This window comes from Erigeron canadensis, chromosome 4, assembly GCF_010389155.1.
Source record: "Erigeron canadensis isolate Cc75 chromosome 4, C_canadensis_v1, whole genome shotgun sequence".
In the NCBI taxonomy this organism is placed as follows: Eukaryota; Viridiplantae; Streptophyta; class Magnoliopsida; order Asterales; family Asteraceae; genus Erigeron; species Erigeron canadensis.
Genome location: NC_057764.1, coordinates 43,391,354 through 43,415,566, shown reverse-complemented (window position 1 = coordinate 43,415,566; position 24,213 = coordinate 43,391,354). Strand labels below are relative to the sequence as shown.

Genomic DNA, 24,213 nt, shown 5'->3' with positions numbered 1-24,213 from the left:
TTTGTTTTTATATAAGATAATAAGTATGGTAAATATATAGATGGCATAAAGGTTGTTTGTAAGAACAACGAGTTAATCGAGATTAGAACAAAATAAAAGTTAGGAAAGATTATTATTCGTGCTTATGTCATGGTTGATGATGAAAAGACTCAAAATTTAAGTAACGAAAGGTAAATAAAAATTGAGTAAAAGTATGTACAAATTTACCATTTATCATAATATCATAGCATAGTAAAGCAAAACCTTTGAAGTGATTCCCATGTCACAACTCACAACTTTCAAAATTATTATATTTATCAAAATCAAACACATCATTATCCTCATGAAAAAAGGTTAACAAGATAATCCCTAGTATGAGTTCCACACATGACCATTAGATGGAATAAAGTTATTTATACTCAACATTATATCGGTCTTGTAGTTTTAAATTACTCTGTACAACATGAGATTGAACATATTTAACATTCATCATTGAAACTTAACTCGAGTATGTTCATCATTGAAACCAAACATGAGGGATGTTTGACAAAGCAAATTGTAATCGATAGCTAAAGCCGTAGTTTTTAATAAAAGTTGTTTAAATGTTAATTATTTAGCTTAAAAATGTAAAATAATAGAAATAAAATATGAATAAATCAAAGTAGAAAATCTATTAAAAGTTCCAACCAAATATTATGAAAGGAGTATTTGTATAATTTTAGAATTAAAAGCTAAAACAAAGTAAAAGATCACAATAGGCTCATTCAAGTAATGTTTTATTATGAATTCTATTTTTTAAAATAAACGCTCCGAACTAGTTATATTAGTTTGAAATAAAGCTTTTAACATGATTAGAGTTTATCTATATTTATATCTACCCAATTTAATAAAATAAAGCACTATTTTATTTTTTCTTAAACATTTTGTCTTTAAAAAACCAAAAATATCTCTCTTTTTTATTAATTAATTTAAACATTTTCTTTTAATATACATATAATACCCTTAATGAGATAATTTATAATATAGATCTCTCTAACACTTAAAATAACATTTAACATCAATTACTTTTACATTCACCACTATCACCGCCCCCACCGCCGTCCTCACAATCGTCCATGTTGCCGCCCCCACCATCACCTTCGCCATCATTACCCCACCATCGCCGCATTTAGTCTAGTTTTCAAAAATAAAAGCAAAAATTCTAAAAGAAAAAAAGGAAACTCCCAAAGAACTCTTGCGAAACATGTTAATTAAACCTAAATCAAAATCACTTGTAACAGCTATTTAGCTTTTGGTTGCAAACTTGCAATACTTTTACGCTATGGTATGCTTGAAAGTTATACCTGTTGAATAGCTAGCCTGCCTCGACTCTAAATAATCAAACAAGCTAAGGAACAAGTCGAGTAGCTCTTTCTTATGCTCGACTCATAAAGCTAATCAAGCAATGTTTTTCTGTCTTAAAACTCAAAATCAAGTTTGAAATAGTTGTTGCAAGAATTCGACTGAAACGAGCTCAACTTGAATATCTCATTAAAAACTCGACTCGTTTACGCCTGCTAGCGTCTGATATGACAAATATGTGTGAAACAAAAGTATCTCTATTAAAGCCCACCAATATGAGAAATAGAGAGTATATAAAATCTTCAACTCTATAAATACATTCGTGCCTGTTATGCTTGTAGAAAATAAACAAACTGCTACACATTTTTCTGTTCATATGGAGTACTTAAGGACTGATTCTTACATAGATAATATTCAACTATGATAGTTGACATTTATACAATTCAAGTAATTACATCGATCACACTGAAACTAGTTTATGCAACGTTGCATAGCATAATTAGTGTTTTGTCAAACAAACATAAACATCTTAATTACTTTGAATAACATTCGATCACGAAAAGAAATGATGGACGATAACAGATTAAAAATATAAATCAAAAAGTAACAATCAGTTATAATTTAGATTCAACTAATACCACAAAAGATTGACACTCTAAAAACTCTTCAATCAAACCAAATCATGAATCCAACAAATCAAATCCAAAATGCATAACAAAAACTAGTCCAAACATGAGAAACAACCATAAAGCTCTAGAAACACCTAAAAATTCAACAAAGACAACCCTAGACCAACAAAAATACCTACTACAATAACAGAAACCGAAAAGCATCTCACTGCATCCGATGAAGAAGGTCCCGGGCTAGACTCGGGTGGACCACCTGAACTCACAAACTGAGACGGCCCTGGAGCCATTCCGGAGTAAGTAACATCTGGTGGATTCGCAATGGTGGGTGGAAAGTAGCGAACCGGCCCTGGATTAATGACCTCCAAGATCATATTAACACCTTGTTTGCAACGATGCGCATCGCCACTAATGAAATAGATTTTGCCCACTTTGTCAAGTGTGACAACGGTGTTGCCGTCATTGTAGAAAGCAATCGGATGACTTGAATCGCAATGGTAGTAGCCCCATTTTTCAACCACCACAACCGAATCATTTTTGTAAGCAAATCCTATTACGAGAAATAAAACCAAACACAAAAAATATATATATAACATGACACGTTAAACAAAGTGTGTTGGACCTATTTAGGTGCAATAATAAAAAGGCAACATGTATTTAAAAGCGTTACACTTGTAGATATAAATTCTTTTTAATTAGCCATGATAGATATAAGATACCTAAGATGCAGTTTGCTAAACCATTTATGGAAAGGGAAGAAAAATTATATGATCGATGAACTTACGGAGGGAATCGCCAATGTGGAAGCGACGTCGAGAAGCCCAAACAGTGTAGAGTTCGGACTCGTTGGTGGCTGGGATACGCCAGCCGACAACACCACCAACTTGGTATTCTTCAGTGGAGACAACGCTTGTGAAAGTAAAAACAGCCAAGAACAAGAAGAAAATAGGTGAAAATGAAGCCATTTTTTTGCGAGAGAAGAAGAATAAGGGGTTAAACTTTTGGCGATGGCTGATTGTGGGTTTATAATGAGTTGGGAGTTCATGTTTTGGAGGGAATTCAGGGGACGTGGGGGTAAATAGTGGGACGGTTATTTTTCTTTCACTCAAGTAGTTTTTTCAAATGTTATGCTTTAGAAGTTTGTACCATTAGCTTTATCGGTTGTACTATTTGAAGAAGTTGGATGTTGACTTGGTCAAGATAATCTCTGATTGGCCGTTTTCTAGCATTCATTCATTTTAAGTAATGTCAAGTGTTTTTAAATTTAATTTTTAATTAATGTCGATCATAAAATTTATTTAACTAGCATCTTAGAAATATAATAAGGGATTTGCTAAATACAGTCCTTAGGGCTGTGTTTAAGGTGCATAAATTGTTTGTACAGTTACCATGAAAATCAGAGGACGAACTTTTAATATGGAATGTACAGGTTTTTTTATGCACGTTAAATAATTTCTCGTATAATAAATATGATGATGGCAAACAATTCATTTTGGATTACTTTTTGAAGCTTAATTGGATTATATGCTTATATTTAATGTTTTTGAGCTAACGTTTTATAAATTGCACAAATAAAATTTGTTAGAAATATTTATTAAAGTAAAATAAATGTAAGTACATATGTAAATGCTCTTTAGTTTAGGTCTAATCAAGCTAGACCTTTAGTTTCATTTGCATACAAGTAAAATATTAAGGTTTTCCTAATCATCTACATGCAAATAAAACTTAACTTAATTAGGTTTTATTGTGTTATATTTTTTTAATAATTATTTTTAGTAATGGACTCCAAACAGGTGCGAGGTAGAAAGGTTAATGGGCTCCAAACAGGAGCACTAAAGATCAACCCAAACAGAGTTTTAGCCCAGTAGGATACGAAAAGAAAAAGCAATCCGACAACTCATCATATACGCTATTTATATTTTTATTTATTTATATGTTATATTTTTCTCAAATTTTGAGCAATTATTGTACAAAAGGTAGGTATAAGTGTATAACCTTGTATTTAGTTAGTCTAACAAGGGCTTAAAAGTTAAATCTTAGATCATAGCTCTTGTATATGCATCCATTGTTGCCAATTCAAATCATGAAATATTAACCCATCTTTATGTTTATGATTTGTTAAGTTTTAAAATCATTCCGCTGAATTTCTTACATGGAATTAAGTTGCACCATTTTCGTCACTTGCTTGGCTATATTTTGATTTTTCATGATCTCGTTTACTTGATAAAGTTTTATTTATTCTCGTGATAGATTTCATAAGTTGTGTTTATAATATTCAGTTTTATTTGCTTTCATATAAAAGGTTATAATAAAAAGGTCTTACATGTCTTAGGCAAAGAACCGAGAGCCCGAGACATATGGGTTCGAGTCCCAATTCCCACATTTGTGAGTGTGGATTAATAGGGATTTTTTGAGAGTCCTGAGTTTCATTTCAGACATGCGTGTAATTTAGGAGTAAGAGTAGATTAGAATGTCGTTCTAAAAAAAATATATCAAGTTAAAATTAATCCTATCAGGTCTTGATCTAAGATGTTTGTCATCTTTTTTAGGATCCCGTAGGCCGAAATGTGTTAGCCATTTTGTTGCCCATAGGCCATAAAAGTATTGGGCTCTATTTGTGCATTGTGTTAATAAGCCCGTTAAGTTACTTAGCCGGTAATCCAAAATATGTCACTCAAGTGACATAATGATTTTGCTTAGCTTCAATATATTTGTTTTTACCAAATTTGTAACACTAAGTAAGAAAACATTGGACCGCTATAAACAATTTGCGTATTGGTTATGACATGTAACCCAATACGTAGTTCAATTTGTTAATGAACATGTTTGGCGATTTTGGGTGTGTTTGATAAGATTTTTTTTACAAAGTTGGTTTTGGTTTAACGTGTTTTTGAAAACTATAATCTAATGGTAACTAATCGTAGCTTTAAGATATGCATATCAGCATATACACTGGAAATTGGTTATGGATGTTACGTATGCGTTAGAAATAGGTTAAAAATTGATTGAGTTTTTTTAAGTTTAAGTTATTTACAAAAATTATTATCGGGTTAAGATTATATAGTTTAATTATTATTCGAATAAAAGTTTTTGCTATGATAAAATACTAGATGTTGGACCCTCTCAAATACACAGATTTTATAACATTATCAATATAACAATTAATATGGAACAAAAACTTACTTGTACGTTACAATGTAAAAATATACTTAAAAAGGAATTGTGATCTTTTAAAATAAAAAAAAAATCCCGGTACATTTAAACATTTTCTTTCAAACTTTATTTTTATGAGAAATTAATGTTATAAAACAACTGTATTCAATCTTGGAACTTGCCGCTCATATCAGAATTTGTAATCATAATCTTTAAATTTTAGGTGTTTAGGGGGAGAGGAGTGGGAGCGGGCTGCAAGGTGGGGTGAGCAACCCGTCGAGGGTACACTGCCGCCATAAACGCGGATTGAAGACGGGCTCATACTCGGCGGTAATAAGTTGGTTGCGGGTTGGGAGACAAACGAACGTTGGGAGCGTGTGAAAAGGTGGGGTCCAACATGAATTAACCGTTGCTACAATAAAAAATAAATAAATTTTCCCCTTTTCCAAATCTAGCCGTTGCCTTTTTTAAAAAATATATACTTCCTTATTTTATCTATAAATACACTCTATTTCTCAAACAACCATAACCAAAAAATTATACATTTTCATACATCAAACACATTTTTTAGTTTCATAATCATCCATGGATCCAAGGAGAGAGAAAAATGTTAGTGGCTCACAAGCACTGGGACGAGGCAACTTTCGTCTACCACGAAAGGTAGCACCGCCTCAATATCAACCTCAACAAGTCGACCTCTCGTAATACTAAATAAATATACTTTATATATATGTTTATTTAATATTTACATGTTATTTATTTATTAGTCGAAGAAGTTGTACCGAAAAAGAAGTTTCCAAAGCGGGTTGAAAAAACAAAATGGATGCAAAAGCGTGGATTCATATCTCAACATGTAGACAAATCGATAATGAACAAGGACGGGATAAGTTTTGGGACCGAATCTTGGAGCATTTCTTGAAGGAGTTTGGTGGTACAAGTCGATCTATGGATAGTCTCAACACCAAGTGGGGCACAATGAATACTGCAATAACAACGTTCAACAAATGTTACATCCAAGCGGTATTTATATACTTTATTTTCGTTTTTATATATATATATATATACACAGAGAGAGAGAGACTTTTCTTATTTTGAAAAACTATTTTTTTGTAAGAACAATGAAAACTCTCAAATTATTTATTAGATCAAATTGTTTTTTTTTTTGGGTATACATAAGTTTTTGAAAAAAACTTTCTTAACCAAGATGTATTCTTATAATGTTTCACATATGAACGAACAAAAAAACATGTGATCCAATACATTAGTTTAGAGTTTTCTCGAGGTTGTTACAAAAAATTGATTATCAAAATAAGGGTCCCCTATATATATACTTCATTTATGTTGTTAATATATTTATGTTATATATATAAGTTACTTCCGTTTATTTATGTTGTTAATATATATATTAACATCATAAATAAACGTAAGTAACTTATATATATAACATAAATATATTAACAACATAAATAAACGTAAGTGGAAGGAAACAATTCAAGTTGGACAAACATCTTTGGCCCATTTGGACAAGCAAAGAAAGTCGCCAGAGAGTGGCGATTATGAGTCGTCTAGTAACAATCACGATGCCACTATGTTTGTCGGATTTGAACGAGTTAAGCACTCCTAGTAGTCGGCCAAGAAAGGGCCGAAAAATGTGGGGCGTCTGTCGTCGTCAAATGGTTTTTCTGCTTTTACGGAGGAGTATGCGGAAAAGAAAAAAAAAATACAGAGGAAGCCAATATGAAGAAGCAAGCACTGTTGGACTTACAACTCGAACATCAAACTAACAAGAGCATGATGAGTGATTACAAGTTTTTCAACACCCCACACGCACATGTCGTCGATCCAAAAAACAAAGCGTGGGCGATTGAGCAAAAACGAGCGATTGAGGCGAAGCATGGATGGAAGCTTGATGAGTGATTTTTATGATTTATTTGTTTAAGTATGTAATGAAGTTTGTTTAATTTTATTATGTATGGTTTATGTTTTATTTATATTGTTTTTTTAAAAAGATGATTGAATAAATTAGATGAAAAAGAAAAAAAAAAATTTGGAAGGGTTGAAAAGGTAACGAAGACCATTGAAAATAGTTGGGAGAACTAAAAAGAAAAAATGAATTTGAGGTATTTAATTTGAGAGATTTGAAAGGATTGAAAAAAAAAATGCAGATAACTCATCTCCCCTTACAAATATCGATTTCGCTAATGATGATCGATGAATATAACCCAAGTTTGAGTCTTTCATATTTGTTTTAATTGGGACAAACTCATCTCTCTTTGACCCTAAATATATATAGGATGAGTAAGTATATAACTCGTACATAGTAACTTAAATGTGCATTGAAGTCGATTGTCATAAACGTGAGAAGGCGGTATAAATAGGTGAATAGCGTATCGTGTTTGTATAATATATTAGTACATGATCATATGTTAAATGCCTATTATAATACGTCCACTTGTCCACTCCCCCCTATTTTCAACGGTCGTAGACCCGTCATCATTTTATCTGCTACGCCCGCCTCCTTAACCACCTTTAATGGCATTTCTGCCTAATTAATTGTGTTGTATTCCATATCTTAACGAAGATCAATCATCAATGTATTTTTAGTTTCATGCATGCTTTTTTGTTTTCCTCACTATTGTATGCTTATTTACAATTTTACATTTTGAACTCCTTTTTATTTTATATTACGAATTACGAGAATAATGTACCCGTTCGTTGCGTCGGTGATGGCGGGGTGGTAATGTCATGGCGGTGGGAGTAATGATGGTGGTGGGGGTGATGATGGGTGATGTACCTGACTAGTTATGTCACCGGATTTAAAAATTCGTTGAAAATATATCGAATGACCACTAAAATGAAAAAAACGTAAAATTTTAAGAACACTCATATAATTTTTATAATTTATCGACGTAAAGTTTTTGAGATAAAAGATTTTAAATGAATTATAGAAATAAAATGATTTATGAATGAGAGAAAAAAAATGATTGGTTAAGATTTGTGGAGAGAGAAAGTGTATTATAATTATTTTAGGTAAATATAGAATAGATATGAGGGACATTTTGAAGAAGTAAATGTTAAAACTTAAAATTTTAGACATAACTTATTTGCTTAATAATATAATATAAATGAACAAATTTATATCAATTAATAAATATACGTTCTCTAAAAATGTAATTGAAAAAACAAAATAACTCAGTATTTATAACAACTTAAAATAATGAAATAAATCAATAATAGTGAAACTTAATTTAACTTTGTGGTAACGTTCTAGAGATCCTACGACCTACGTTGTCATATAATTCGTGGTTCACCACTAAAATAAAGGCTAGTGTAGTAGTGTAGTTTCGAAACTACGACCAACTCGTTCGTTACGTACACTACCATCTCCTCAAATGTTAAAAGGACCATTTGCGAATAAAAATTTCAAGTTAGTGGCTATAAAGTATTAATACGAATACAATACAAGTGTGTGTTAAGCGTAATTGAGATGACAGTGATCCAACGGCCAAGACAATGGCAGTCTGGCAAAGGTAGTGATACTGTCCACACAGTATCGTTTCTTTATGGGGCCCATAGCAACAACCGTAGCTCCACCTTAACCTTACTGTGTGCCTGCACACACACAGAGTGTCCCATCCCATCTCGTCAAAATGTCAAGTCGTTGTCACGTCATGTATGTGAGTATGTTATGCTGCAGACTGGCGCATATTGGGCCCCCACTACGTTGGCCCATTTATTTCAGCTTTCATTTTTGTTTTATTATTCTGTACTTCTTGCATTTTTTTTAACTTTTCATTTAAGTCCATTTACTTTTATTATCTCTTGTTTTTACCCTTTGTACCTTTTTAGTCATTTCTCCAAAAAGTGAATTCGAATACTATTTTGGTTGTCTGAAAAACAAACGTACCTTACAAACCTGCCAAATGTCTCCAACTAGTGAATCAACTAGAATATATACACAGCTTTCGAAAATGCTTATATTGGACCCTATATTTTTAAGTGAAATACCTATATATATCTTGTATAACAAAAAAAAAAAAAAAAAAAAAAAAAAAGAAACGATACTTGTCTATAAAGAAATGCTTACATGAAAGTTATGTTGACAAATAAAAGTTATCTATGAGAGAAGGTTGTATTTATGATTTTGTATAAACACACGTATAAAAAGTTTTTATTTCATTTAAAACTTTTGCTAATTTATTTTATGAAGTGTTGTCACAATGTCATCTTAATATTCAATTAATCAAATCAATCACATTAAGTTTTAAATGGTCATATGAAAAATTCGAAATTTTGCCCAAGTTATGCTATTTTTACAATTGTCTAAGAAAAAAAAAGAAAAAAAACTATTTTAAAAGTTGGTGCACTTTTAAATATTCCTATATATATATATATAGAGAGAGATATCATCGTAACAAACAATCACTTTTGTTAAAGGTTTTGGTGTTAAAAGGAACAAGTAAAAGGGTGTGAAAGTAAATCTTTCAATGACCAAAAGACAATAAAAGGTAACCAAAAATAAAAAAAACTTTTTTAAAAGAATAAAATTGCAAATGTAAAACCGAGGCGCATGCAAAGCCGTCATCATAGTGTCCTCTATGTAATCCTCCCATGCCTTCTTTTTATAGTCCGGTTCATGTTAGCCCCTATTTTTTAATAAATTTACATAGCTGCCATCCGCCAATCACACAACAAATGGTCGGTTAATTAGGATGCCATTGACATGACGTTTTGATTTATATGTTTATATTTAGTTAAAAGTACATATTCTTGTATTTGATAATGATGATGGACATGTATCTAGTCATCTACATTAAATAATAATTTATAAAAGTATTAGAAAGATATTGTTGATGTAACGTTTGAAGATTTTATTTGGATACAAATACTTTTCTATCCATCCTTATTGCTTTCTTTTGTAGTCATTGATAAGAGAGTTAGTATATAAATGACACTAACATGTACTAAAAAAGTGATTTGCACAGTTTACAAATAATAGTTTTCATTTCATTAAAAGTTCATATATTTTTTCCTGGTCTACGTGATTGATCTTTTATATTACTTTAGTCATGTGATCTCAAGTTTTCTGTATGGAAGTAACATGATATCCTTATAATGCAACTGACAATGTTGATAATAGTGATTGGTGACTGTGTGGAGTGATATAGGTTGATGTAAATAGTAACGGAAATATTTTAAAAGATAAACATTTAAAGTGTAAGTTGGTTAAATAATGATTTAGTCATTTGCGTTGATAGACTAATGGTTATGGAGTTTTTCATTTTGTAATTTTTTATTTAGCGGTCAAAGGTTTGCATTCTAGCAAATGCGAATGAGGTAAGGGCACTTTGGGAATGTTATACCATCTACGCATAAGAGAACATATGCTTTAGGACATTGTCAGGATTCAAACACGGCGTAGACGCACAAAAGTTGGATTTGTTGGACATTTATTAGTTCCGCCTTTAACAAAAAAAGAAGTCAGATAATAATTTAGGATTTATTAAGAGGAAATTGAATAATATATTATGATTTTTTTCAAATTAAAATTCTTAAAATCAATTATATTATTTTCAGATAATTTTTTATTAATTCTTTCCCAAAGAGAAAAGAAAAGAAGAGAGATGGCTTAAACTTTTACGAAATATGCTAAACGTTAATTAGTATAAAAAATTTATACCTTTCATATTAAAAGTTTATCCCTATTTACAATAAATGTGAAACTATTTAATACATTTTAAATACAACCCAAAAGATTGGGTTTAGCAAATTCCAGTTTTTATATAGGAATAATGATTACTTACAAAATCCAATTTTGTAACCGAAGTCTTTTTTATTTACATAAAAGTGACATGTCAAAGTAAATATAGTGTATCACATACAATAAACAATTAAACATTCAATACAATCTTCAAATTATTTCTTGATTTTATCTAAAACACAAAAAGTTCTCGAGCTTCTAAGGAGTAAAGATCCAATTTTAAAACTCGTTTCAAAAAGGAAAGATATTAACTATTTGATTATGTGTTACATACCACGAGTATGGTACCCGCGCAATGCGGCGGTGATAACATTAATTGCGATGTGGTGACATCGACGGATGGTGATGACGTCGGTGTCAAATGATATTGATAATTGTTTCAAAGATATTTGATTTTTGTGGATAGTGAATATTTTTTAAAAGATTATGAAATGATTGTGTAAGTTAATTAATTAAGGATAAAATGATAATTTTACATGTCCTAATATTGTAAACTTTTTAACACAGTGATATAATTTTTATATAGTAGTATAGATAGAAGTATAAATCATTTCTAAAAAAGGAATCAGCTATATCTTTCGATGCAAAAGGGTCACTACAAAGAAAAAATGTTTGAACTTTTTAGCAACAAACTTATAAGTTTTTCATTACTATTATATGGATTAATATTTCACCAACCACAATACCACATACATCGTTTCAAATCATCAGATAACTTAGTTATATAGCATGTACTATTCATTCCATGTTATGTTTGACATGTTTACAAAATCTTTTCTATCTCAATCATATCTTTTATGTAAATATTATTGAAATATTCTATGATCGTCCACAAACATTTTCTTAATTAGCTATGGTAGTAAAACTAACTAAGTTTACTATAATATTGGTTTCGTAAAGATCTCACGTATTAAACATTAAAGCCTTAAACCTACCTAACAACAAAAAGCATGTACAATCTGTGCTTAAATGTGACTCAACCTATCTGTTTCCTGACTTTGGTCACATGTAATTGAAAGTACTTGGCCTTTTGATAGGAACTTTTTAGTAAGGAAACAAAGGGCAAATATGTAAACTTCAATGATATTCAAAATATATTCCCTGAAAAGAAAACAAAGTGCATAGCCAAGCAAACACAATAGTAAAGTGTCACACCAAAAAGCAAATAAAAAACAAATAAACACACACCAAATGAGCTAAACACAAAAACACCCAACAACTCCACATTTCATTTCATCACATCAAACACCAACAAACAACCAAGGTAAAAACCACTCATCATCAAAATCTCTCAAGTATTTTCTTTTCATTTCATTATTAAGTTTTTTCATGTTTCTTTGTTTGTCAAAAAAAAAAAAACACACACACACACTAACTTTCTATACTTCTTTCTCTCTTTTTGCTAGAATCATTATCAAGCAAATCCAACATGTTTCAAAGATTAGGAACTATATCTTGATATTATTGAGCCAATAATAAATATTAAGAAAAAGAGGGGTTTGTGTTAGAGTGGTTTTGTAAGTTTTTATGATGGCAATGTCCTGCAAGGATGGTAAAGGTGCAATAATGGATAATGGGAAATATGTGAGATATACACCTGAGCAGGTTGAAGCCCTTGAAAGATTGTATCATGAATGCCCAAAACCCACTTCTATTCGGAGGCAACAGCTCATTCGTGAATGCCCTATTCTTTCCAACATTGAGCCCAAACAGATCAAAGTTTGGTTTCAAAACAGAAGGTACATTCAAAGATTTTTCTGGGTTTTCTTATTTGGTTGTAAGGGTATATATATTTCACTTAAAGTTTGTGTCTTTTAAGCTAATAAGTTGTGATATATGACTTGAATTTTTTTTCTTTTTTAGTTTCCTAACTTTTTCCTGACTAGAGTAGTTCCAACTGATAAATGTTGTCAGTACGTAGGCCATCTTGGTGATGTTTTGTTATATGATTGTAAAGATTTATGGGTTTAACTTAAAGGTTGTTTTTTGATAATTGGGTTTTGTAAAGTTACTGTTAAAAAAAATATGGGTTTCACTTGAAGTTTGTTTTTCAATAATAAGTTTTGATAAATGAGTGTGAAGATTCATCAGTTTAACTTGAAGTGCATATTTTGTTAATGGGTTGGATTTTGTCAAGTGGTTGTAAATATTTATGGGTTTAACTTAAAGGTTGTTTTTTTGACTAATGATTGTGCTAACTGAGTATAAAGATTAATCAGTTTAACTTGAAGTTTATTATTTGTTATTGGGTTTTGTTAAATGCCTGTAAAGATTCATGGTTTTCACTTAAAGTTTGTATCTTTGGTTAACAGATGCAGAGAAAAGCAAAGGGTAGAGGCTTCGCGGTTGCAATCAGTGAATCGAAAGCTTTCTGCGATGAACAAGCTTCTAATGGAGGAAAATGATAGGTTGCAAAAACAAGTGTCTCATCTTGTGTATGAAAATGGTGTTTTTCGACAACAAACACAAAATGTGAGACTTTTTATTTTTGAAGTTTGTGATGATGTGTAATTTCATTTTTGAGATTCGTGATTTTTTAGGATTTCTTGATTCTTTCCAGGTGACTGTTGCTAGTAAGGATAATACTAGCTGTGAATCGGTGGTGACAAGTGGTCAACGCCGTTTGACTCCACCGCATCCTCCAAGGGATGCAAGCCCTGCTGGGTCAGTTGGGTTTTGATTTAAATTTGTTAACTTTTGCTTTCTGCAAATTCTTATTCTTTCTGTGTTGGTTTAATGTATGTATGTGTTTCTGGTTTGCAGACTTATGTCCATTGCAGAGGAAACTTTTGCAGAGTTTCTTTCGAAGGCTACTGGAACCGCTGTCGAGTGGGTCCAGATGCCTGGAATGAAGGTATGATAGATCATCAAAACATTGGTTTAACTGAATTTAATTTATTTATCTTGCAAGCACTTATCAATCTGATTCAAGAATGATGTGTTAGGCTAGAGATTTACTTGGAATACTAAATATGCCTACACTATTGAAATTGATTGCATGGGATAAAGAGTAATAGAAAGAAATCCTGCATTTAATTCAAGAATGATGTTTAATGGTTGATTATACTTTCTTCGCCTTTTAATTTTGATGTAGCCTGGTCCGGATTCCATTGGAATCGTTGCTATTTCTCATGGTTGCACTGGTGTGGCAGCACGGGCATGCGGCTTGGTCGGTCTTGAACCTACAAGGGTAAGTAATGCATACCATAACTATCTAAACTTTGATATCTGTATGTGTGTATTTTTTGTATTAAGGGTTGAAAAGATATTATGTCTTTGACACGTTCCAACACAAAATCTTGTCTTTAATACCTTACTTGTTATCGTGTAAATGTTATTTATATGATGAGCATAAACAAAATCACCTACAAGTCAAGAAAAAATGTTTACATTATCTAAGCATAGAGAAATATAAACCTTTATCTAAATCTAAATATGTATGGACCAATCTGTGATGAACAATACCTTAAATTATATCATGTGACCCTTTAGTGTAACATTGTCAACAGAAATGTGTACATTTAGCTAAATGCAATTTAAAATTTGGAATATCTGAGTTTTATAAATCATTGTTTCAGGTTGCTGAAATCCTCAAGGATCGCCCCACGTGGTTCCGTGACTGCCGAGCCGTGGAAGTTCTCAATGTGCTACCCACTGCTAATGGTGGAACCATTGAACTTTTATACATGCAGGTGACTAACAATTGAAGCTACCGTGTGCTATAATGTTGAGCCACTTGATATCATTTGCGCTTGTTCTGATATTGAAGTTGTTTGATGTTCCAGCTTTATGCTCCTACAACTTTGGCTACGGCTCGTGACTTCTGGTTGTTGCGCTATACCACTGTTACCGAAGATGGCAGTCTAGTGGTTAGTTATCATCTTGTTCTATGTGCTTGAAATAAGAAAAATGATTGGTCTGTGCTCTCCTTAAGTGTTTTTTATTGTGGATTCTAAGGTATGTGAAAGATCACTAACCAACACCCAGAATGGTCCAAGCATACCAGCAGTGCCAAATTTTGTGCGAGCAGAAATGCTGTCTAGTGGGTACCTTGTTAGACCTTGTGAAGGAGGTGGGTCAATCATACACATTGTTGACCATATGAATTTAGAGGTAAATTTACCTATTTAATTAGATAATTATCTGTTATCTTATAGTTTACAAAATTTATAATGATACGAATGACTATATGTATATAACTAAACAGGCATGGAGTGTACCTGAAGTCTTGCGTCCATTGTATGAATCATCAGTTGTGCTTGCTCAAAAAACGACTATGATGGTATAAACTTTAACCTTATGCTACTAAATTTTGTAGCGATATTTGTTGATCTTAAGGTTTAATAATTCTTGGAACAGGCGTTACGCCAGCTGAGACAAATTGCTCAGGAAGTTTCTCAAGCCAGTACCGCTAATTGGGGCCGAAGACCCGCAGCCTTAAGAGCATTTAGCCAGAGGTTGAGCAGGTAACTGAACAATACTTTTTGGAAGGTTTAATGTATTGAACATTCTTAGGAACACCGACCTGTTTGACGAACTTGACCTGCTCCTGCTAAGCTCTTTGTTGCACGTACCACTTGACATGTTTAGAGACAAACGATCACCTCTTTGGTGGTACTGGGTTGAAGTTAGTATCAACAGTTGTTGGGTGTCCTTATATATGATTTTTGTTCTGTTTAGGGGCTTTAATGAGGCCGTGAATGGGTTTACTGATGAAGGATGGTCGATGATGGGTAATGATGGAATGGATGATATTACGATTCTTGTAAACTCTTCACCTGAAAAGCTTATGGGGTTGAATCTTTCTTTCTCAAATGGATACCCGTCTGCTAACACTGCCGTCATGTGTGCAAAAGCATCAATGCTTTTACAGGTCAGCTAGCACACTCCGGGATGAAGTTTATCCTGAGTTTAATGTGTTCTTAAATTGATTTTCTTTGTTCCTGTATTTTCTAGAATGTTCCTCCGGCCCTCTTACTTAGGTTTTTGAGGGAGCATCGTTCAGAATGGGCAGACAACAATGCTGATGCTTACACAGCGGCAGCAATCAAACTTGGTCCATGTAGCTTTCCAGGGTCTCGATCCACTAACTTTGGGGGTCAAGTTATTCTTCCCCTTGCACATACAATTGAGCATGAAGAGGTAAATGATTACTTCTGATATTGTAGTTTTCCTTTCGCTAGTTTTCATAAAAGATGCAAAGTGGGCATGCGAGGTAAATGTGGGAGCACTTTTCGTCCAATCTTTTGTACTTCTATATTTTTTTTCTATTTAGTATGATTTGGAAAGAAATATAGCAACACTGAATGACTTTTGACCCCTTTCCTTCGTAAATATATATTAATAGTTTGTGCCCGTTTTACTGACCAGTTGAGATTATACACATCATGAGCCCCATTTTTAAGTAATCGGTCAAATTTGCCATCTTTACGCATGTGCTTCTCACTGCAAATATTGATCTCTTTTTGCTATATAGCTTTTGGAGGTGATCAAGTTGGAGGGTGTCGGAAATTGTCCCGGAGAATCTTTAATGGGTCCAGACATGTTTCTGCTGCAAGTACGAGTCGTTACTTAATTCTATTTTTAGTAACATATTACTTAAATTTCACAACGTTGATCGATTTGGTGTCTGATTACATGTCTCTGAATAATAGCTATGCAATGGAATGGACGAAAATGCTGTTGGTATGTGTTCGGAACTTATATTTGCTCCCATTGATGTGTCTTTCGACGATGATGCACCTCTTTTGCCTTCTGGTTTTCGCATCATTCCTCTTGATTCGGGCAAGGTTAGGAGTAATGCAATGTCACGTGTTTTGGTTACTAGAATGTTACCTTTCTTGATGTAATTGCTCATCTGAATGAACTGATATACATGTAGGAGGATGGTAGCCCAAATCGTACCCTTGATCTTGCTTCCGCTCTTGAAGTTAGAGGGTCCGGGAATAAACCTTCTGGTGATCGAAATGTAGGCAGTGGTAGTGCTAGATCAGTGATGACAATTGCTTTTGAGTTTGCTTTTGAAAGCCACATGCAAGAAAGTGTAGCTTCTATGGCCCGTCAATATGTTCGCAGCATTATATCATCGGTTCAGAGGGTAGCATCAGCATTATCTCCATCTTTGAAAGGAGGTTTTCAGGCATCATTGGGTACTCCAGAAGCACATACACTAGCTCGTTGGATTTCCCACAGTTACAGGTAATAATGAGATTGACAAGTACTAATATTGGACGAATTTGATAACTAGTTGTAACACAGTTTCCTATCCGTTCTCATAACTTCATAAACTTATCTGGTTGGGAAAAGTATATATTATTATTCAAATTATTTCGACTTTGATAGATTCATGGAGGATGTTTTTATACATCCGAATGCACTTCGGAAGTTCGGATGACTTTTAATCCTTGTGGTTTTTTTTTCTTTCTTTTACTTCATTAATCCTTTGGCATAACATATATAATTATTTTTAGAGACAATAATTAACCCTTGGGTCATAATGTCCTGTAAATTTTTGCCAATCAGACTTTTTGTAATATATACAATATCGGTTTATGATTAGGTCTTTCTTGGGTGTTGAGCTACTAAAATCTGCGGGTGAAGGAAGTGAATCGATCCTTAAATCTTTGTGGCACCACCCGGATGCAATCTTATGCTGCTCTCTGAAGGTAAGGCATTACTGAGTCACCAGTTACATGGTTGTCTGATTTTGAGTATATATATTTATACCAATAAATAGTAATTGGTTCTATGGTGGTTTGATTTTTGTTACATATCTAGACCTATAAATCGTAAGTATTTGGTGCAGGCAATGCCAGTTTTTACATTTGCAAATCAAGCTGGTCTTGATATGCTTGAGACAACACTTGTGGCACTTCAAGACATCAGTCTGGAGAAGATTCTTGATGAGAATGGAAGAAAGGGTTTATGCTCAGAGTTTCCACAGATAATGCAGCAGGGTTTTGCGTGTCTTCAAGGAGGTATTTGTGTATCCAGTATGGGGAGACCAGTTTCTTATGAGAGAGCTGCCGCATGGAAAGTGTTGAATGAAGCCGACAATGCTCATTGCATATGCTTTATGTTTATCAACTGGTCATTTGTTTAAGGCTGAATGAATCAGATGATGGTAGGTTTTAGCTGTTTTTGTGTTACTTTTGTTGGACCTTAAAAAATGTGGTTAGTTATTTGGATCTTGATATTTGCATGTTAGCTATATGCATACATAGGTTTTCCATCCTTTGGCATGGCCAATGTTGATGGAACACTAATCCATTATGCTTTAAGTTTTATCTGGATAATTATCGCCGTATATTACTAAAACTAGCCAACTAGGTAATTGCAACTCTTCACATGAGGGCAACAGATTACTGCAAGAACGGTAATTGCTTAATGATTAGTATAACTTTAGAGAGTTGAGATTTGTGTGAAAAAATCAGGCGCAACAACATAGACGTACTTTACCTTAGAAAAGCCGGGTCTTTTTGTGGGTAGCTTTTTAGTGATGGGGAAACAATAAAATTGTCAGATTTTAGCACGTCTAGTTTTGATTTACAGTATTAAGAACAGCCAATAATGAAACTACGGATTATCCCTTTCCAATATTACGATAGAAAGCAATGAGTTAGATCAAAAGAATTAAATTGGGCTTGAATGGCAAGTATGCTATTTGAGACTTTGAGTGTATTTGTTTTCAAAGGCACATCAGTTATTTTGCGGCCCACTAAAATCCCAAGTTCCTCGCGAGATCTTAACTTCAAAACTTGTTATTAGGTTAATAAATATGAAGGGGTGGCTAGAAAAAGCGTCCGGAAATAATTCAGTAAGCCGCGTGCATGTCTTTTACATTATTTTTTAAGAAGGTTTTATGCCTTTTCTAGCAATAGACTGATTTAAGGGGATACATGATAGTGACATTGCGTATTTCTTTCAAAGTTATGTAATGTTAAAAGAAAATTGGCAAATTGGAGATAAGGGTGAAAAGTTATTTTGAGACTTTTTTTGCGAGAACTTTTGAGAACTTTTCAAATTAAGCCTAACTGATTTTTTACATGAAAATTGTTTTTTGATTGTTTTCTAAATAAGTTATGTGTAATTTTGAAGTTTATAATTGTGTGGAGGCATGAATTATCATCCGTTATACAATTATGTGGGGATCTGGATTTTTGGTCACATGTGCACGAATATTGCTATAATTACATGTGATCGACTTGCATACATGTGATCATAACAATTTTCGTGCACATGTGATCAAGAATCCAAATTTCCACATAATTGTATAGCGGATAATAATCCACGCTCCTACACAATTATAAACTTTAAAATTACACATAAGTTATTCAAAAAACAATTTTCATGTAAAGAACAATCATCTGTTGGGCTTAATTTGAAAAGTTCTCAAAGGTTCTCGTAAAAAAAATTTCTCAAAATAACTTTACTAGTTCGTAAAAGGAAATCCCCCATTACTCCATTAGAACACTTTCAAGAAAAGAGAATTGTTAGGAGGTTATAATTTTTTAGGACGATATATCATTTCTCAAACCTATGAGCTACAATGCTACATGATGATTATTAATTATATAAAATAAAAAGTTGATTTTTGTTTTAGAATGACATACACCGAATATCTGAAATAAAACCTGAACTTTTGAAAACCCCATTAAACCATGTCTAACAATAATATCATCAATAAAAATATTTAAAAAGCTAAAACTATAAGACACAAAATGATAAGTAAGAACAATATGAAGATTAACATTATTATTCTAGATAATAGTACTTCAAATTGTTTTTTTTTTTTTTTTTTACTTTTTCCAAATCTAAATATTTTTGCATTAAAACGGCAGCTCCGTGAATGGCTGGAAGGTCAAGGTCTTCGAAGTGAAGGATTTACCTGTTTGAAAGGTCTCTAGAATCCCCTTTGACGAAAAAGGTCGAATGACTAAATCAACTGTTTAATTCACCAAAATGTTTATTGAGCAAAATACAGTCAACAACCAAATTAAGATACAAACATACAAAATAATCGTAGTCATAATTGACCAAAATTTTTAATATAACAAGGAGAGATATAACCCATCACATAGTCATAAGGTTTTGTTCTTATCATGTTACAAGCCACAAATAGTCATAGTTGAAGATATAATGATAGTCATATATTAGAAGGTTAGCATGTGATCACACGTAATTTGCTAAACTTTTTTTCGTATGCTTTCGATTTTTGTACTTGTTTTATGGAAAAATTGTCTCAACATTAGTTGTGTATCTCGTGTTTGCTTGATTTATGGTCTGGGCTAATATTTTCAAGTACATATTATGAATGCTAAAAGTTCGCTAGATAAGTTACACCATTCATTTGTTGGATGTCACAACTTTAACAAGAATTTCGTTTGTAAGGCAATAAAGTTATATATAGTAACATTCCAAATGTATATATGTATGTCAATGAATCTTAATTAACCACCGAATCTAAGTTTTGACAAGTTGGGTAATTCCATACGTTGGAGTTCTGACCAAAAACAAACATGTTTGTAGTTTATGCATATATAGCCCCAATGATATGTATGCATGGGGTGGCCGGGTGGGGGGACATTCTTGTAGTTATGGAAGGAACCCAACATATGGCAACCCAACCCAAACCCAATGGTCGGTGCTTGATATATAATTATAGTATAGATATGGATATAGATGATGATAAGAATTGGTAACGTGTTTACTTACAATTTCAGCCATGCATTTAATTTATTCCCTTTTGTTTCTTTTCTTGCAGGATATGTGACCAGTTTATCTAATAGTCCGACCATCCATATTTACCTTCAAGTTACCAAAGGGACAATGAAAGAATAATTTTTTATATTTGAGTAATTATTTGAGGAGGACCAAACTTCTTTACTTAGAATAACATCTAGTTTGGCTAACACTCTAGTAACAATACTCTTAAAATAAAAACAATTAGAACATTTAAAAACATCATTTTAATGCATTAAAAGTCCATAAAATTAATATTGTGTATAACTAGTTATCATTATTTAAGTGTTTAACAACACATTGATCTGTCAAAATCGAAAAAATTATGGTTTTTGTTGGATGCATCATTTTGATGAATATGCATCCAAGATGGATGGACAAAACAAAAAATAAGATTTTCCCGATTTTGACTCTTGGATGCACAAAACAAAAAATTAGATTTTCCTGATTTTGACAGATCAATATGTTGTTAAACACTTAAATAATGATAATTGGTTATACACTATATTAGTTTTATGAACTTTTAATGCATAAAAAAGAAGTTTTTAAATGTACTCACCGTACTCATATATATATATATAGTATAATTAGAGTATTTTTGGGTGTTTTTGATTATTTTCCAGTCAATCTTTAACATATATACATAAAGAAAATTCAAACTTAAAACCTTCTGGGGCATTAACTTGGACATCTGATCGTACTCATATATATATATATAGTATAATTAGAGTATTTTTGGGTGTTTTTGATTATTTTCCAGTCAATCTTTAACGTATATACATAAAGAAAATTCAAACTTAAAACCTTCTGGGGCATTAACTTGGACATCTGATCGTACTCATATATATATATATATATATATATATATAGATCGTTTGCAATCTTGTTGGAAATCATGTAACCTAAACTAAATGAAAGATGGAACTTAAACATTATCATAAGGGGGTCAAAAACGTTGTCTTAAAATGTACATTTAATTAATTACATCTATAAATCATCCCCAAAGTATTTTGTATTCAAATTTATAAAAGGGTAAATACAAATATTAAATTTTTAATACCAAATATTAAATAATTGCTAATTAAAATCCATATTTTGGAAGGACTCAAACCCTTCTTTGCGTTATGAATCTTTTGCCATTGACTTAGGTCACGTTTGTTTAACGAAATTTGATGAAATCTAATGAAATTGGAATTGAATTCCATTTCTTAGGGTGTTTGGTTGGTTAAAGATAGAGGAATTACATTCCGTTGGAATGTTAACATTCCCTCATTTGATGGAATCTCCATTCCTTGGGGATGGGGGAAGGAATCTCATTCCGTCCCTCACTTGAATCTTCAAAAAATCAAAAACATTCCGTCAAATTCTATTTCTTCAGATTCCAATTCCTTTGAAAGATTTCATTCCTTCTAAAAATATTTCGCGAACCAAACACGCCCTTAGACTATTAAGATGATTGATCTATCGGGGGAGTCGAGAGTCGATCATGATTTATTTTATACATACATTTGGTTAAATTTCAAAGTACTAGGTCAAAATTCAAAAAATAAAAAAAAAGAAGGAATAATTGAAAAAAGACATGAATTAAATAAGTCTTACATGTGAATTCAACCGACATAGGTTATATTGTAATAGAAAAATATAAGAACGTTATTACGTATATACATGCAGTACTATAATAACTTTTGGATAAGATGGCAGTATTATCATATATTTTGATTTAATTTAAGCAGATCAAATGGGAAGTACTAATCATGCTTCATGCCATCCATGTTTCTTCCGTTCATCGCATTTATTTATATTAAAATATAATTATAATTGCTATTTTGTTACGAATTATACTAGATTTTCTGATGACCTGCTTCTTTTTATAAAAGCCGAATGTATATTCCTGCAAATGGACCAAACGATTATTAGTGCAGAGAAGTTAATATCTATGAAGTGAATAATGCTTGTCATTTTTTGTTTAACTATACTTGTTTATGTTTAATTGTTCGATTAAACATATCGAACGAACACAAACAAGCACCATTAATTTGTATGGTTTATTGAAGGATTATTCGTCTTGTCTATTTCTACAGGAAGTCTCGTTCTAAGGTGCCGTAAAGATGAATGCTCTAAATTTGTATAGAGCTGCTTCACGGCCTTTTTATATATTTTAAAAAATCCAACTAAATGAGTGTTATACGTTACAAAATAAACATGATATGATATAGATGCATGACTATGTAGTACGTACAACATTTCTAATTTAATGTTATGTTATAAGGTGACATTTATATCACAACTTTTGATTCATTTAAGGAGCGACTTTCTACACGCATCAACTGTTTAAAGCAAACACTATCGAAACGGCCTGTTTTATATAAAACGTCGCGTTTATCGCCCCGTTTTATATAAAACGTCGCGTTTGGCTGGTGTGTAGATGGTAAAGCTATAAGGAGAATTACACGTGGTTTGACACACGTGTCAGTCATTCCCCCGTTTTAGGTACCGTTTAACCTAATACACGGCCAAACGGTACACCACTTCAGACCACGTGTAATTTCACTATGCAATTTTACTATCTACAAACCGGCTAAATGTGGCGTTTAATATAAAACGTGGTAATCAACGGAACGTTTTACATAAAACGACCCGTTTTGGTAGTGTTTTTATGAACATTAGACGGTGTATACCTAGTATCATCCATTTATTTACCACAAAAATGCTTTATAGATTTATAAAATATGCTTTAATAATTATACTGAATATCAATTCTTTTAATATTATACCCTCTTATATTTCGGTGCATTCATCTTTTCTAACTAAACGATTTAACACCTTTTTCTTCTTTCATTAATTTTCTTTATATAATGTTATATTGTTAAAAAGACCGATGATAAAGTAGAGAACCAAAAAATGTCATTTTCTCTTATCCTTTGAGTTAAGATATGTGAGGAAAAGGAAAAGAAAAAGTAAGAAAGAGAAGAAGGATATACAAAAGGATATGCATGAAATGTGAGGATTGGATGGCAAGGAAATTTTTAATAAACTAATTTGGAGCTTATCCACTCATCTACCATTATAAATCATCAAACTCACACCACCCTTTTCGCTGGTCAAATTCTCAAGCCCATGGGATGGGAAAGGAAAAAACTCGTAGATAATGACCCCTCCTTCTCTCTTCTCCAATTAAAATATTGGTCTCAAACATGTGTTTCTTTCTATCTACTTTTTTTTTTCCCTAAAGGAAGAATTGATTAGATGATATTGTAATGATAATTACGTACCCTCGAAAGAAACCTCGTCAATAGTAAAACTTTGATGATATTTAATGAGGTAAATGTTCTAGACAGCAAAGTTATTTTATGGGTAATGATTGATACATCATTTAATTTTAGTCGTACACTATTAAATGTATATAAGAGTGTTGTATTATACAACATTTTGAAACATAATTAGTATACGGCTAAAAGTTGGTGTTTTATAGATTACCAACTTATTTTATAGCACAAAAAGTTATTTAGCCAAAAAGAATGACTACTAAAAAGATATAACTATACGTGTAACCACCAACAACGTGGTTTAACAGACATAGTATTTAAGTTTACATATTTTTTGATAAATGTT

The 24,213-nt window shown here is 32.2% G+C and overlaps 2 protein-coding genes across 2 annotated transcripts; one reads left to right on the top strand and one right to left on the bottom strand.

Moving 5' to 3' along the window:
• Positions 1-2,083: 2,083 nt before the first annotated feature.
• Positions 2,084-2,911, bottom strand: LOC122597681 (stellacyanin-like). The gene is made up of 2 exons (XM_043770253.1): positions 2,731-2,911; positions 2,084-2,496 (listed from the first exon to the last, which is right to left on the bottom strand). Exons 1-2 carry the CDS (start codon positions 2,909-2,911, stop codon positions 2,084-2,086), a joined length of 594 nt encoding a protein of 197 aa, XP_043626188.1.
• A 9,160-nt stretch (positions 2,912-12,071) lies between these two features.
• Positions 12,072-18,053, top strand: LOC122596028 (homeobox-leucine zipper protein ATHB-15-like). The gene is made up of 18 exons (XM_043768528.1): positions 12,072-12,124; positions 12,267-12,599; positions 13,173-13,332; positions 13,421-13,524; positions 13,624-13,714; positions 13,955-14,050; positions 14,439-14,552; positions 14,646-14,729; positions 14,818-14,973; positions 15,068-15,142; positions 15,220-15,326; positions 15,541-15,733; positions 15,817-16,002; positions 16,337-16,417; positions 16,515-16,649; positions 16,742-17,058; positions 17,420-17,525; positions 17,666-18,053. Exons 2-18 carry the CDS (start codon positions 12,388-12,390, stop codon positions 17,960-17,962), a joined length of 2,514 nt encoding a protein of 837 aa, XP_043624463.1. The 5' UTR covers positions 12,072-12,124; positions 12,267-12,387; the 3' UTR covers positions 17,963-18,053.
• Positions 18,054-24,213: the final 6,160 nt, after the last annotated feature.

Coding starts and splice junctions, on each gene's coding strand:
- LOC122597681 (XM_043770253.1), bottom strand. CDS start 2,911: ATGGCTTCATTTTCACCTATTTTCTTCTTGTTCTTGGCTGTTTTTACT. Junction 2,497..2,730: donor CCACATTGGCGATTCCCTCC/GTAAGTTCATCG, acceptor TTCTCGTAATAG/GATTTGCTTACAAAAATGAT.
- LOC122596028 (XM_043768528.1), top strand. CDS start 12,388: ATGATGGCAATGTCCTGCAAGGATGGTAAAGGTGCAATAATGGATAAT. Junction 14,051..14,438: donor TCGGTCTTGAACCTACAAGG/GTAAGTAATGCA, acceptor TCATTGTTTCAG/GTTGCTGAAATCCTCAAGGA. Junction 15,327..15,540: donor TTTAGCCAGAGGTTGAGCAG/GTAACTGAACAA, acceptor TGTTCTGTTTAG/GGGCTTTAATGAGGCCGTGA.